This window comes from Heptranchias perlo, chromosome 15, assembly GCF_035084215.1.
Source record: "Heptranchias perlo isolate sHepPer1 chromosome 15, sHepPer1.hap1, whole genome shotgun sequence".
Taxonomy (NCBI): domain Eukaryota; kingdom Metazoa; phylum Chordata; class Chondrichthyes; order Hexanchiformes; family Hexanchidae; genus Heptranchias; species Heptranchias perlo.
The window spans coordinates 8,164,850-8,181,181 of NC_090339.1; the positions used below are offsets into that span (position 1 = coordinate 8,164,850).

The window sequence follows — 16,332 nt, forward strand, 5'->3', positions numbered from 1 at the left end:
GATGTTGCTCGTCCTTGGATGGTGAATGCAGCCATGGCACCCCCCCATCCTGATGGTGTCAGTTTGAGGGGGTCCGAAAAATTGGTAAATATGTGTAAACAAAACAATTCTGAATGGAAACCAAGAATTCTCAGTCTAAACACAAAGATCTCCCAACCAAACGTTTGTCTGAGAGAACTGAGTGCCCTGCTGCAATAATACACCTTTCATCCCCATCTGTCAAATAGGCATTTAAGTGTCCAAATGGCTGCCGGCTGAAACATAACTCATTCACCATGGCGTGTTTTACACAGCTCGGGAAACACGCTGAGGCAGCATTGAAATCGCTTGCCTTCACACTTAATTAGATTCTTGCACATTTCAAGTACTTCAAGTTCTTGAACTCCTTGTGTAAATATCGTCCCGCCGGCTTTAAGTGCCCACTCATGGAACTTGCGATTTTCTTCGCTCCCCCCTCCCCCTCCCGCCCCCAACGCACTCGCAGTTCCAGTTTAAAATCGAGCCCATAGTTTCAGTGTAACCGGAGCAAAACCAAATATTCAAACTGTAATTTAAATGTGTAAAAAGGACTCAGGCACCAGTGGAGTGCATTAAGTTTCTGCTATCAGCAAAGACTGTCCCATTTTTAAGCAAATACACGTAGAGTTCTGCATTGCCTGAGGTCCTGATTGGTGCAGGTGCACTTGGTGCTGTCCCCTTTAAAAATTAAACTGTTGTCAAACCTGTGGAAGCAGAAACAGTGCGTTTTGATACTGAGTGTTCTGAAAGTAATTCAAATATCCTGCAATCAAAACTTTTGGTCTGGTAGATCAACCTATTAACAGTAGAAATACTCTAGGAGCTCAGATGTCATCATGACCTAAATAAACAGAGTTACACCCCTTTTAAATTGCATATAAGGAACTGGGTTCTGACTGCAGAAGAGTCATTGCCTGGTGTGGAGCTGATTAATCCTTAACCAGAGTCCCGGAGCAGTACAAAGTTAAAAAATCTTTGGACAAAAGTGTCCTCTTCAAGTTTCACATGCAACCCCTCCAAAAACAGAAGAATTGTTCATCATTATCCAAAAATGGACAAGACAGAATTAGCTTTACCTGGGTTCTCAAAGAATGATCATCAAATGCAGCCTCCAGAGGACATGGTGAGTATTTTATCAAAATATGATAGTAAACTCATGTAAAACCCTGAGAGGTGCTGATTTGGGGATTTTGGTTGTTATGATTTGCAGAGGCTCTCTGTGGGGTTCAGGGTGTTTCCAAATGACCAATGATTGCTGCTAAATGGAGAACAACACAATGTTTCAGTAGTGGGTGAAAACTGTACTTTTTACTTGAGTTCTAGTCTGACAAAGTCTAACTTCTGAGTGGGCCATTTCCTCTCTTTCCCCCAGGCTGCCACCAATGAATATGTGGGTGAAAGTGACGAGAATGTGGAGCGAGGCAACTGGTCCTCGAAGACTGACTACTTGCTCTCAATGATCGGCTATGCTGTGGGTCTGGGCAATGTCTGGCGATTCCCTTACCTGGCTTACAAAAATGGAGGAGGTACTGTAGTGAAATCCAAAATACAGGGCAGAGAAAGCAGAAATAAAGGGAACAATTCATTGATTTATAAAGAATATTAAATTCAATGAACCAGGGAACCCTTTATTGTACTCGGTAAATAATACAGGATTGAACATTGCTGATATAAGCAGCAATGAATTGAATCTCACAGCTTTAAACTGTTGGCGATTTAAAAATTCTAGTGGGGGTTTAAGAAGCATCACCATGATTAGCTAGAGAACAGGGAATGAGTAAAGAGATTATTCCACCAGTCCCTCTCAGAGTAAAACTGACAAGCTCAGTGAACATCTAGGAATGAGATTTATATTTCCTGAAAGACTGACACTGATCACCAAACCCTTTTAAAAAAAATGTGTTTTTGGTTAAGAGTGAGATACCAAATAGATGGTATTTTAAAACCAAAATGAGTGAGCCTTGGCAGGTGTGTAGAACTGATGATTTATTACTTTTGAATATCTTTTAAAGTGTTATTGTTTAAAATGCATGAACTGTACACATTAGGCATGTTTATTGCACAATATCTGAAATCCTCGGTTATCCGTCTCCCCAGTCAGGCTCTGGGATTAGGTTTGTAAGTTGGAGTCATACCTATCAGGTACTCCTCACAATCCCACAAAACTGGATTGATGTGAACTGAGGACAAAAGTGTAGAAGTGTCGTAACACAGTTGCTCAATGTCTTTAATTAAAGAGACGGAAAGTATTTTGATTCAGTTACAGAATGAATTTTACAAGGTGAGAATTTCCCTGGTATCTTCATTCATTTACTGAACTTTCTGAACTGAAGCTGAGAGCTGAAGATCTATCATATATTAATGTACATTCACATCATAAAATCTTATTGGAATCATGATATGGAGAATAAAATAGGAGAGATTGAAGATAAATTGTTTTTTCTGTGTAATGATAAAAGAAAAAACATAGATAGATAGATAGATAGATAGATAATAAACTGACAGACAGACAGAGGGAGATGTATCAACAAAGACAACACCTGTGCCTTGCCTGTACAGAGATCTGGAGTGCCAACTCTTCATGGGACTCCAGAATAATCCAAAGTGACTTATTTTTCCCTGAAAACAATACTTCTGTCGAGAATATCTCCTGTATTCAACATTCAGCCCTTGGAAATCAGGGGAATAACTAACTTCACCTTTTCACCATTAATGGGTCTGGTAGAATTTGGTGAGCTAGTGCACTGTCCTTTCCTGGGGACAGTTTAACCAGTATGGAGGTGGCATACAGAACTTTCAGCCGTTTTTTATTCACTGGATCTCTATAATTGGTTTTAAATGTTCACATTTCCATATTATGTGTAACAAGAAAGCGTTGCTGAGCAGCTCCTCCAACATCGGAACCAGGTCCAAGCCCCACCCTTTGGAATCAGATTACCGTATGCCTGTAAATATATAATTACTAAAGGAATATTCACTGAACAGGCTGCCTTACCTACATTCCTTCAGATCAAGTCTCCACATCCAAGCCTTTTCTTGTGTTAACTTCTTTGAAGACATGAGAAGGATGGGAAGGTTCCTTTAAAACCATTTTTGTAAGCTTCCCTTCCCACACAACACACATACTTCAGGTTACAAGGAAACCTCCCAGCAACGTAAATCGCTGCGTTTAGTGTCTGACTAATGTTCAACTTCAGATCGGGTTGTACTACGTGAAAGCATGCAGGAGTATATTTTCTTCTGTTTGCTAATTTTAGTGAAAAGAACAGATTTGTGTACAAAGTACATTAAACTCACGTCTACTTTGCCACTCAAATTAACAGAGTAAAATATAATCTCTAATGTATTATATCCCCTACTTTACAATGCTAGAATTTCACTTCCAAAATTCATGAGCTGGCTCTATTAAAATTGTTAAGGGACAACAAAATATATAAATTGATTTCATAGAACGTAGGCATAGACCTGCCTTGTTAACTCTCTTTGGGAGAAGCTGAAAGCTCGTATCCTGTGGTCACTGGCACACATACCAACTGAAGTGTATCCAAGAATAATAATGGAGGCTACATCAAGGTAAATGCAACTTAAAGTCAGTTACAAATCCAGGGAGATTAGTGCCTGTAGCATTTCAATCTTTTTAAATAAAATCCAAAAGGAAGAAAAGGGCCTGATCTAGTAAACGATTTAATTTTCCACTAAGTATAGCTAAGTTGTAATATTATTTTTTCTTTTTACCATGCTATTATTCACATTGCATGGGGATTTGAACTTGGTCAACTGTTTACCTGAAGTGATGGTGCATTTTAATGTTATAATAATAATCTTTTTACACACTTTCAAATTCTGTAGTTTCAATAGTAATGACAGATTCTCCAATTTTTGGTGAAAAATCAATACAACAAGATTCAGCTGGGAGCAGATTGTATTTTCATCTCTAGCACTGACCCCATAATGAACTCCCTGTAAACTACTTGACTGTGCTGAAATAGAGCATTTACTTTGTGCCAAGTGCCATTTGAGACTCTCAAGTGCAAGAACTGGGGTGTTGGGAGTAATGAAATAGGATAAAAGCCTGAATGTTCATTGTGACTTTTATTTTGTATTCAGATGCTGAGTAAACTTGCAATCTGCAGTCACCGGGGGTTAAATTGTATATTCCCCAAAAACGGGTGTGGGGATCGCGGTCCGCATTTAACCCGGGCCCGTTCATTGCGCTGCAGGCAGCACGTTAAATTGGCTCTGCCTGCTAATTTCCTTGATTGCTGCGTGCAGCCAGCGCAACGGCGCTGTTCATTGGCGGCACACATCAGCAGGGGGCCCGATATTGCGAGTGGCTAGCACAACTTAAAGGTAGCCTGCACCTCTTAAAGTGGAGGTGCATTGTGGCTGCAAGAAGTGATGGGAGTTGTTTGAAAACCGAATCTGATACTTTGAGGAATGGCTGAACATGAGAGAGAGTGCACCAAGGTTCGCTGATAACGCACTGGTGGCCTTGGTGCAAGAAGTGGAGAGAAGGAGAGGCACCCTGTATCCACAGGAGGGCAGGAGGCCCTCAAGACATATGTTCAAGAAGCAGTGGGAGGAAATAGCAGAGGACGTAAATGCCAGGAGCATAGCTGCAAGAACATGGATGCAGTGCAGGAAGAAGTCCAATGATTTAACACGAGTTGTCAAGGTGAGTGAGTTTAATCTTCGAGTGGCATATCTTATCAACTGCACCACCAGCGTCCACTGCTCAATGGACACCCATCACCCACCTACCAACAATCTCTATCAATCAGTACTCAATCCTTCAATTCATATGCTTTACCTCACCCTCACACACTTAGCACTGTTGCAAGCCGCACACCCACAACTCACAGGGTCACACATACTGGCAGCTATTCAACCATGACAGCCACATCACCCAAACATCTTGCACGACACTCACTGACACACTTCCACCCTTCTTGCAGGATAAGGTGGCGCATAACCGTAGGTAGCAAGAAAGAACTGGAAGAGGACAGGCGTGCCTACATGTCCTCATCCCAGTGGAGGAGACAGTCCTGTGGATCATTGGAAGGACCATCGCCGCAGCTGTGGCCAGTGGTGGCTCTGGAGGGATCGATGATGTGGGTCTCTGCATACCTAATCCTCCTTCTCTCTTCCCACTTCTCCCTCATCCCACACTCCTTTTTGACTCATATGCTGCAGATGGTGTAAGCATGGACTTCTTACTTTCTCCTCTCCCCTCACCACAATCCAACCAAATCCTTTGTCATTTCAGATACTCAAGAACTGGAACCTTCCCAGTCAGAGGAGACAGAGGAAGAAGACAGTGATGATGAAGAGACACCATCACCTGATCTTACACTCACAGCCACCATCACTGTGCATACTTTAGAGGCTAGGATCAAGGAGGGATCTGCACGTGGTGAGACACCAGCCAGAAATGCGCAGGAGTCGTGGCGGGTGCCAGCTGGCCAGAGGGCGAGGTCACAAACTAGTACTACTGCAAAGGAGTCAGATGATGACTTTGATGGGCCAGGCTACAGAAGAAGGCTGATGGGCTACATAGCCAAATGCTTGGTGCACTGGAAAGCCTGCCAGAAAGCCTGCGCATAATGTCAAGCGGCATGGAGGAGTCCAGCTCCAACTTGGCGCAGGGCTTTGCGCAGAGCTTGAAGCCCATCCTTTCCAACCTGGAACGGGTGGCCACCTCCATCAGCACACCTGTGGAACCCACTATGATGCAGTGTCTGATCACCGATGTAACAGGTTCCATCAGAGGTCTGACTGCTGCCATCGTGGTTCTGGGTACCAATGTTGAAATGGGCTTCCAGGGCATCACAGCAGTCCAGCAATCTGTTCTCCAGCAGATCACCAGAATTGCTGTGATGCCGCCCCGGGAGAGTGGCAGTGGCTCCATGGAACATGAACCAATTGTCCTCTCTCAGGATGACGGCATTCCTGTTCCCAACCCTGCCACTCCGCCAGTGCCCTTGCCGTTTCCTGTCAGCCAGCCAGGCCCAGACTGCTGCAGCCCAGGCCAGGATGGTGCATTCTGAAGCCGGGTTCTCTAGGCCCAGAGCTGCTAGGGATCGTCCTCCAAACCCATGTGCAGTCTCCTCCGCCTCCGCCTTTTCCTCCTCTTCCTCTGCATCTTTCTCTTGCTCAGGTTCTCGCCTGATAGGCGGTGACAAGGGCTGTTCCCTCATATTGGCGAGGTTGTGAAGCATGCAGCATACAACGACAAATCTTGATACCCGCTCAGCCGAATACTTCCAGGCTCCTCCAGAGCGGTCCAGGCATGGGATGTGTTGCTTGGGGATGCCTATGGTGTGCTCTATTCCTTGTGGTAGAATGGTTCTTGTTGTAGGCCTGCTGTGCACATGTGTGTGTGGGTTCCTGACTGGAGTCATAAGCCATGTCATGAGGAGATAACCCTTGTCGCCCAGTAGCCAGCCTTTGACTTGCTGTGCTGGTTGAACTATAGGTGGCACAGAGGACTGCCGCAGCATGAACAAATCATGACTGCTGCTAGGGTAACGGGCATTCACCTGCATAATGCGCTGCATGTGATCGCACACCAGCTGTACATTGAGGGAATGGAATTCCTTTCTGTTCATGAATATGCCTGAGTTCAGATGAGGAGCACACAAGGCAATGTGCATGCAGTCAATGGGACCCTGCATCATGGGGAAGCCTGCATTGTGAGCAAAACCTGTGCTCGCTCCTCCTGCTTGTCTCTGGCAAAAGGGAATGAGATGAAAGTATTTCTCATTGTATAGAGAGCCTCATTGACCTCCGTTATAATGCAGTGCACTGCAAACTGCGAGATGTTGCTTATATCTCCAGCAGCAGCCTGACAGGAGCCAGAGCCATAAAGATTAAGTGCCACGGTCGCCTTGACCCTTGCCCTGCTCTGAGGCTGCAGTTATGGCTGCAGCAGTTGACAAATTTCAGTCACAACCTCCTTTGTGAACCAAAGACATCTGATGCACTGATCGTTGCTGAATTTGAGATAAGAGAATTGGTCCCTGAAGACCCTCCTTGGATATGGCCTCCTGCTGAGTGACCTGCTCCTCCTCCTCCTCCTTCTTCTAGAAGCTTATCCTGCTCTGCGTGGCCTCTCTTCATTCTCCCAGTCATGTTCAATTCCCAGAGGAAGCCCTATCAGGCCACCCATGTCTGAAAGCAACTTTTTTTGGCACAATATTTTAAAAGACACAAAGAGTACAGCAAAACCAGCCTGACCACTCTCCCTGTAGAGTATTGAAACTTTATACAAGTAGAGGAAACCTCCAAAAACACGTACAATTGCACCAGTAGCAGAAGAAATAATCCAGCATCTAAGCTGTAAGTACTTCATGCTCCCTTTAAATAGCGCTGGTGGTGGTAGGGAGGTCCTTCATGCCCTTTAAGTCCTGTTCAGTTGTGCGAGGTTAAGACTGGGCATTGGCTGGAGTGTGGAGTTCCAAAATAGCAGCATTGCCTTCGAATCAACGTTGAACGCTAATCCACATCATAATCCCCCTACTCAACATGCTGCTGACGGTCGTTAAGTGTGTGCACGCAAACACCTTTACCAAGATGGCACCCTGCGCACTTTCCATCAGAATTGTAAGTGCGCATCTTGGACCCCATTTTCGGGACTGAAGTGTCTGCGTTGCACCTACAAAATGGGCACTACACAGCCCAATTTCACCCCACCCTGTTCTGTCAATGACAATATTAAGTTCCTGTGTTGATGTGAAATGGACTGTTTAGTTGTTTAACATCCACTCCAAAACTGCATGAATAAACCTGGTCACTCTAACATCCAAACAATCTTTTTCAGCTTTCCTTTACTATTTTTTCCAGGTGCGTTTCTTATTCCCTACATAGTCATGCTGGCACTCGCTGGGATGCCGCTATTTTTCTTGGAATGCTCTTTTGGGCAGTTTGCCAGCCTTGGACCTGTTGCAGTGTGGAAAGCCGTGCCAATGCTACAAGGTTAGTGTTTATTGAGCAACACAAGCTCGGCAACAGTTTGAGTAATAACCTTTAATTCATGTTAATATACTGGTTATATTTTCCTTATCAGAGGGTGATTTAAACCAGCCTTACTGAAGTACTGTTTACAATCTGATCTGTCGTACGCTTTTACAAAGACAGAGACAGACAGTGAAGAGACAGAAACAGCGAGTGAAATGTTTTCTTTCCTCATTCCGAATTTTATCAGATATTAGACCCAATACCTGGAGAACTCTCTATCTGTCATTCAGTAATTAACACTGATGTTGGTTTCATGTTTCATTTTTCTAAAAGTGATGTCAATTAATTGAGATTGTGTTAATTTTACTCATTTCATTTTGATGCAGCAACTGGGGGCTCATCAGATCATTGAAAGACGTTTAAGGATGTGGATAAATACTTTCCATTGATATAAAGTGAAGGAGGGAATTCAGTCTCTCCTGATCATAACATGATAGAATTTCACATCCAGTTTGAGAGTGAGGATCTTGGGTCTGAAACTACTGCATTAAACTTAAATAAGGGCAATTATAAAGGAATGAGGGCGGAATTGGCTAAAGTGGACTGGGTAAACAGATTAGATGGTATGATGGTGGATAAGCAGTGGCAAACATTTTTTTAAAATTCTTATGACTCGCAACAAAAATATATCCCTTTGAGGATGAAAGACTCCACAAAAAGGGTGAACCAACCATGGCTAACTAAGGAAGTTAAGGATGGTATCAGGTTAAAAGAAAAGGCATAAAACATGGCAAAGATTACTGCTAAGCCCGAAGATTGGGAAAACTTCAAAAACCAGCAAAGGATGACTAAAAGAATACAAAAGAGGGAGAAAATAAATTATGAGAGTAAACTAGCAGGAAAAATAAAAACTGACAGTAAAAGCATAGGAACAAGAGTAGGCCATTCAGCCCCTTGTGCCTACTCTGCCATTTGATAAGATCAAGGCTGATCTGTGATCTAACTCCATTTACCTGCCTTTGGCCCATATCCCTTAATACCTTTGGTTGCCAAAAAGCTATCTATCTCAGATTTAAATTTAGCAATTGAGCTAGTATCAATTGCCGTTTGTGGAAGAGAGTTCCAAACTTCTACCACCCTTTGTGTGTAGAAATGTTTTCTAATCTCGCTCCTGAAAGGTCTGGCTCTAATTTTTAGACTGTGCCCCCTACTCCTAGAATCCCCAGCCAATCTCTATCCACCCTATCCGTTCCCCTTAATTTCTTATAAACTTCGATCAGATCACCCCTTAACCTTCGAAACTCTAGAGAATACAACCCCAATTTGTGTAATCTCTCCTCGTAATTTAACCCTTGAAGTCTGGGTATCATTCTAGTAAACCCACGCTGCACTCCCTCCAAGGCCAATATGTCCTTCCGAAGGTGCGGTGCCCAGACCTGCTCACAGTACTCCAGATGCGGTCTAACCAGGGTTTTGTATAGCTGCAGCATAACTTCTGCCCCCTTGTTCTCTAGTCCTCTAGATACAAAGGCCAGCATTCCATTAGCCTTATTGATTATTTTCTGCACCTGTTCATGACACTTCAATCATCTATGTCCCTGAACCCCTAAGTCACTTTGGACATCCACTGTTTTTAACTTTTTACCATTTAGACAGTACTCTGTTCGATCCTTTTTTGATCCAAAGTGGATGACCTCACACTTGTCTACATTGAATTCCATTTGCCACAGTTTTGTCCATTCACCTAATCTATCAATATCCCTTTGTAATTTTATGTTTTCATCTACACTGCTTACAATGTCACCAATCTTTGTGTCATCGGCAAACTTCGATATGTGACTTTCTATGCCTTCATCTAAGACGTTAATAAATATTGTGAATAATTGAGGCCCCAAGACAGATCCCTGCGGGACTCCACTAGTCACATCCTGCCAATGTGAGTACCTATCCATTATCCCTACTCTCTGTTGCCTTTCGCTCAGCCAACTTCCTAACCAAGTCCGTACTTTTCCCTCGATTCCATGGGCTTCTATCTTAGCTAACATTCTCTTATGTGGGACTTTATCAAATGCCTCTGGAAGTCCATATAAATAACATCCATTGACATTCCCCTGTCCACAACTTTAGTCACCTCTTCAAAAAATTCAATCAGGTTTGTCAGGCACGACCTACCTTTCACAAATCCATGCTGGCTCTCTCTGATTAACTGAAAATTCTCGAGGTGTTCAGTCACCCTATCCTTAATTATAAATCCAGCATTTTCCCCACAACAGATGTTAGGCTAACTGGTCTATAATTCCCTGTTTTCCCTCTCTCTCCTTTCTTAAAAAGCAGAGTGACATGTGCAATTTTCCAATCTAGAGGGACAGTTCCTGAATCTAGAAAGGAAGAGGATAGCTAAAGTAAACATCGGTCCCTTAGAGGATGAGACTGGTGAAATAATAGTGGAAAACAAGGAAATGGCAGAGGAATTGAACAGATATTTTGTATCTGTCTTCACAGCAGAAGACACTAATAACATGCCAATAATAGTGGAAAATAAAGGGGCAAAGGGGAAGGAGGAACTACAAACAATCACTATCACTAGAGAAAATGTATTAGGTAAACTAATGGGTCACAAGGCTGACAAGTCCCCTGGACCTGATGGCTTGCATCCAAGGGTTTTAAAAGGAAGTGGCTACAGAGATAGTGGATGCATTGGTTGTAATCTTCCAGGATTCACTAGATTCTGGAAAGGTCCCAGCGGATTGGAAAACCGCAAACGTAACACCCCTATTCAAGAAGGGAGTGAGACAGAAAGCAGGTAACTATAGACCAGTTAGCCTAACATCTGTCATTGGGAAAATGCTCGAATCCATTATTAAGGAAGTAGTAGCAGGACATTTGGAGACTCATAATACAATCAAGGAGAGTCAACATGCTTTTATGAAGGGGAAATTATGTCTGACAAATTTATTAGAGTCCTTTGAGGGAGTAACGTGGATAAAGGCAAACCAATGGATATTTGGATTTCCAAAAGGCATTCGATAAGGTGCCACATAACAGATTACTGCACAAGATAAGAGCTCATGGTGTTGGGGGTAATATACTGGCATGGATAGAGGATTGGCTGACTAACAGAAAACAAAGAGTCGGGATAAAAGGGTCATTTTCAAAATGGCAATCTGTAACTAGTGGGGTGCCGCAGGGATCAGTGCTGGGGCCTCAACTATTTACAATATATATCAATGACTTGGGTGAAGGAACAGGTGTCTTGTGGCCAAATTTGCTGATGATACAAAGATAGGTGGAAAAGCAAGTTGCGATGAGGACAAAGGGATATTGACAGGTTAAACGAATGGGCAAAAATTTGGCAGATGGAATATATTGTGGGAAAATGTGAAGTCATCCACTTTGGGAGGAAAAATAAAAAAGCAAAATATTATTTGAATGGAGAAATACTACAAAATGCTGCGGTACAGAGGGATCTGGGTGTCCTCGTACATGAAATACAAAAAGTCAACATACAGGTGCAGCAGGTAATCCGGAAGGCAAACGGAATATTGGCCTTTATTTCTAAGGGGATGGAGTATAAAAGCAGGGAAGGCATGCTACAATTGTACAGGGTGCTGGTGAGACCACACCTGGAGTACTGCGTACAGTTCTGGTGACCTTATTTAAGGAAGGACATACTTGCATTGGAGGTAGTTCAGAGAAGGTTCACTCGGTTGATTCCGGGTCTGGAAGGGTTGTCTTATGAGGAAAGATTGAACAGGTTGGGTCTATATTCATTGGAGTTTAGAAGAATGAGAGGAGATCTTATTGAAATATACAAGATTCTGAGGGGACTCGATAGGGTAGATGCTGAGAGGATGTTACCCCTCATGGGGGAATCTAAAACTAGGTGGCATAGTCTCAGAATAAGGGGTCGCCCGTTAAAGACGGAAATGAGGAGGAATTTCTTCTCCCAGAGGGTTGTGAATCTTTGGAATTCTTTACCCCAAAAAGCTGTGGAGGCTGAGTCATTAAATACATTCAAGTTGGACAAATTTTTGATCAGCAAGGGAGTCATAGGATATGGAGAAAGGGCGGGAAAGTGGAGTTGAGGTAAAAATCAGATCAGCCATGATCTCATTAAATGACGGAGCAGGCTCGAGGGGCCGAATGGCCTACTCCTGCTCCGATCTCTTATGGTCTCTTATGGTCTCATGGTTCAGTGGTTTGTCTCTGGAATGAGAAGCATGATAAAAAATGAAAACAAATTGAGAGAGTGTTGAGAGAATGAATGGGAGCTGGTATACTGCTTAGAATTAAAAAGTAAAATGAATCACACCTGTTGCTCAACAGTGCAGCTTGTCCTGAGAAACAGTGAGGGCACTAGAGCTGTCCCCGTGTCCTTAGACTAAGGAGGAAAACATCAGCCAAGGATCCTGTCACTTATTGCCAACTCCTGCTAAACAGAACACGTGTGGGTTATGAACATTGGGTGAGGACAGGACTGGGCCCAGCTGGGATGCCCCTCCCGGTTAATAGTTAATGATGTTCACTGTTTAGGATCTTTGGTGAAGAATGTGCCCTTGGACAGGAGACCAGAGGGTGAGCAGCACCTGTGGGACCAAACCCCAGAATGAGTTAAATTGAGTTACATCCAAACTACAGCACAGGAACAGGCCATTCATTGCAACTGATCTATGCCGGTTTTTATGCTCCACACGAGCTTCCTCCCTCCCTACTTCATCTAACCCTATCAGGATACCCTTCTATTCCTTTCTCCCTCACGTGCTTATCTAGCTTCCCCTTTAATGCATTTATGCTATTTGCCTCATCTACTCCTCATGGATGCGCGTTCCACATTCTTACCACTCTTTAGGTAAAGACGTTTCTCTTGAATTCCTATTGGATTTATTGGTGACTATTTTATATTTAAGACCTCTGATTTTGGAATCCCCCACAAGTGGAAACATTTTCTCCACGTCTACCCTATCAAACCCTATCATTATTTTAAAGACCCCTATCAGCTCACCCCTCAGCCCTCTCTTTTCTAGAGAAAAGAGCCCCAGCCTGTTTAGCCTTTCCTGATAAGGATATCCTCTCATTTCTGGTATCATCCTTATGAATCATTTTTGCACCCTCTCCTGTGCCTCTATATCCTTTCTATAATATGGAGACCAGAACTGTGCACAATACTCCAAGTGTGGTCTAACCAAGGTTCTATACAAGTTTAACATATCTTCTTTGCTTTTCAGTTCTATCCCTCTAGAAATGAACCCTAGCGCTTGATTTGCCTTTTTTATGGCCTTATTAAACTGTGTCGCTACTCTTAGTGATTTGTGCATCTGTACCTCGAGATCCCTTTGCTCCTGGATCCTATTTAGACTCTGATTATCCAAGCAGTATGTGGCCTCCTTATTCTTCCTTCCAAAATGTACCAACTCACACTTATCTATATTTAAATTCATTTGCCAATTACATGCCCATTCTGCAAGTTTATTAATATCCTCTTGCATTTTGACCATTCTTCATTCATATTAACTGTATCCCCCAATTTGGTGTCATCCGCAAATTTTGAAATTGTACTTCCAATTCCCGAATCCAAATCGTTAATGTAAATTGTGAACAACAGTTGTCCCAGCACTGATCCCTGGGGTACACCACTTCCCACCTTATGTCAGTCTGGGTAGCTACCCTTAACCCCTACACTCTCTTTTCTGTTTTGTAGCCAGCTTGCTATCCATTCTGCTACCTGTCCCCTGACTCCACACGCTCTGACCTTAGCCATGAGTCTACAATGCAGTACTTTATCAAAGGCCTTTTGAAAATCCAAATATATTACGTCTACTACATTACCCTTGTCTACTCTTTCTGTTACTTCTTCACAGAATTCAATAAGGTTGGTCCCTTCTGAAATCAGTGCTGACTATTCTTTATTATATTTTCATTTTCTATTTCTTTCTATTACATCTTTGAATAAAAAATCCATTACCTTTCCTACCACAAATGTTAAGCTAACTGGTCTATAGTTCCCTGGACTTGTTCTATCTTCCTTTTAAATATAGGAATCACATTAGCTGTCCGCCAGTCCTCTGGCACTATTCCCTTTCCTAGTGAATTTTTATATATATGTAATATTGCCTCTGCTTTCTTCTCCCTAACTTCTTTTAATATTCGCAGATGCAATCCATCTGGACCGGGGTCTTATCCTCCCTTAGTTTGATAGTTTACCAATTATCACCACCCTTTCTATCTTAAATGTTTTATTATCTTTTTTTACCTTTGTCCTGCCCACCTTGTTTGTCTCCCTGGTAAATAAGGAGGCAAGGTAACTATTCAATATTTCTGCCATTTTGCTGTCATTACCTGTGACTTTATCTTATGCATCCCTTAGTGGCCCTGTCCTTATTCTGATTGCTCTTTTGTTATTTATGTGTCTGTAGAATACTTCGCTGTTTCTTTTTATATTCCTTGATAATTTAATCTCGTAGTTTCTCTTTGCTTTCCTATTTCTTTTTTGCTTCTGTCTTAACCTCTTTGTATTCCCTTTTGTCATCCTTTCCTTTATTGTCTATGTCCTTGGTGTGTGCCTTTTACTTTAGTTTCAATTTTACCCTTATCTCTCTATTCATCCATGGTGTTTCATTATTGGCTAGTTTGTTCTTGCTTTTTAGAGAAATATATTTCTCCTGAACTCTATTGATCACCATTTTGAATATTTCCCACTGTTATTCTATTTCTTTGTCTGTCAAAATTTTTTTCCAGTTTACCTTCCCTAGTTCCATTCTCATCCCTTCAAAATTAACTTTTTTCCAATCTATTACTTTAGCCTTTGTCTCACTTATGTCTTTCTCAATCATTACTTTAAACCTTATTATGTTATGATCGCTATTGCCTAGATGTTCCCCCACACTTACTTCTCTTAACTGTTCTGGTTCATTTCCCATTACTAGATCCAGCAGTGATTCCTCTCTTATTGGGCTTCTCACATACTGGGTAAGAAAGGAGTCCTATACACACTGTAAAAACTTCCTTCCTTTTCGCCTTTCCCTACCTCTTCATGCCAATTTATTTGGAGGTGGTTGAAATCTCCCATGATTATTATTCAATGTCTTTTTACTCATTTCATAGATTTGTTTCCATATTTCATCCTCCATTTCTCTTCCACTGTTAGGTCTTAACTTGGTCTGACCTTTACTCTCATTTCCTATTTCTTTTTTGTTCAGACTTATGTTATCTTCCCCAGATCCTTCCCTCCATCTTTCTAGTTTAGAGTTATATTGACAGCCTTATTTATCCTTTCCACTAGGACTCTGGTCCCATTCCGATTCAGGTGGAGCCCATCCCAGCACTGCAGCTCCTTCCTGTCCCAGTACTGGTGCCAGTGTCCCATGAAATGGAATCCCTCCTTCCCACACCAATCTTTCAGCCACGCATTCACCTTCCTGATCTGTTTATCCCTATGCTAATTAGCACGTGGCTCAGGTAGTAATCCCGAGATTACTACCAGTGAGGTCCTGTTTTTTAATTTAATTCCTAACTTCTGATATTCTCTTAGCAGGGCCTCTTCCTTTTTCTTCCCAATATCATTGATCCCAACATGGACCACAACAACGGGATTCTCCCCCTCCTTTTCCAAGTTCCTCTCCAGTTGCTCCGCAATGTCCTTTACCCTTGCACCAGGGTTAGATCTTCAGGAAAATGGGGGAAGAGTTATCACCCAATTAATGCAATTTAATTAATTTAGGGCTTTAGAAAAAAATTAATCCCAGAATTAGAATTGATATGGAAAGCAGTTTTACACTTTAATTGTTTTTGTTTGTAATTACTAGCAGATCTCCTTTGCCATTGCTCGCAGTGTCAGGTGATCAGCTGTCCATGAGCTTATTGTGGTCGATTGCATCGACATCATGGCTTTGACGGAAACTTGGCTGATGGGTGATGACATATTCCCCCTTACTGAAGCCTCCCTGCCTGGCCATACCTTCCACCACTTGCCCCGCCCAGACCGCCGCAGTAATGGTGTGGCCATTTTAACCAAATTACACCTTGGTCTGTCCCCCTACTCTTCTGGCACCTTCTCCTCCTTTGAGCATCTCACCTTGTTTCACCCCTCACGCCTCTCCTTTAAAATCCTCATTCTCTACCACCCACCCAAGTACCACGTCAAGTTTCTCACCGAGGTATCTTTACTGCTTTCATCCCTCAGCCTCCGCATCGAGAGAATTCTCATCCTTGGTGATTTCAACCTCCATCTGAGCTCATCATTCCCTCTCTCGTCTAAGTTCACTACTCTCCTCTCCTCCCTTAATCTCTCTCTCCATATAAACTCACCTACCTATATTCATAGCCACCCCCTCAACCTTGCCAGCTCACGTTACCTCTCTA

The 16,332-nt window shown here is 42.7% G+C and overlaps 1 protein-coding gene across 1 annotated transcript in view; it reads left to right on the forward strand.

The window, feature by feature from the left end:
* The first annotated feature begins 942 nt into the window (after positions 1–942).
* Positions 943–16,332, forward strand: part of LOC137332853 (sodium- and chloride-dependent neutral and basic amino acid transporter B(0+)-like) — a 46,503-nt gene continuing 31,113 nt past the window's right edge. The window contains exons 1-3 of the mRNA XM_067996810.1: positions 943–1,141; positions 1,391–1,544; positions 7,861–7,992. Of these exons, the coding sequence (XP_067852911.1) occupies positions 1,070–1,141; positions 1,391–1,544; positions 7,861–7,992 (358 nt within the window). The 5' untranslated portion in view covers positions 943–1,069. The remainder of the gene's footprint in view (positions 1,142–1,390; positions 1,545–7,860; positions 7,993–16,332) is intronic.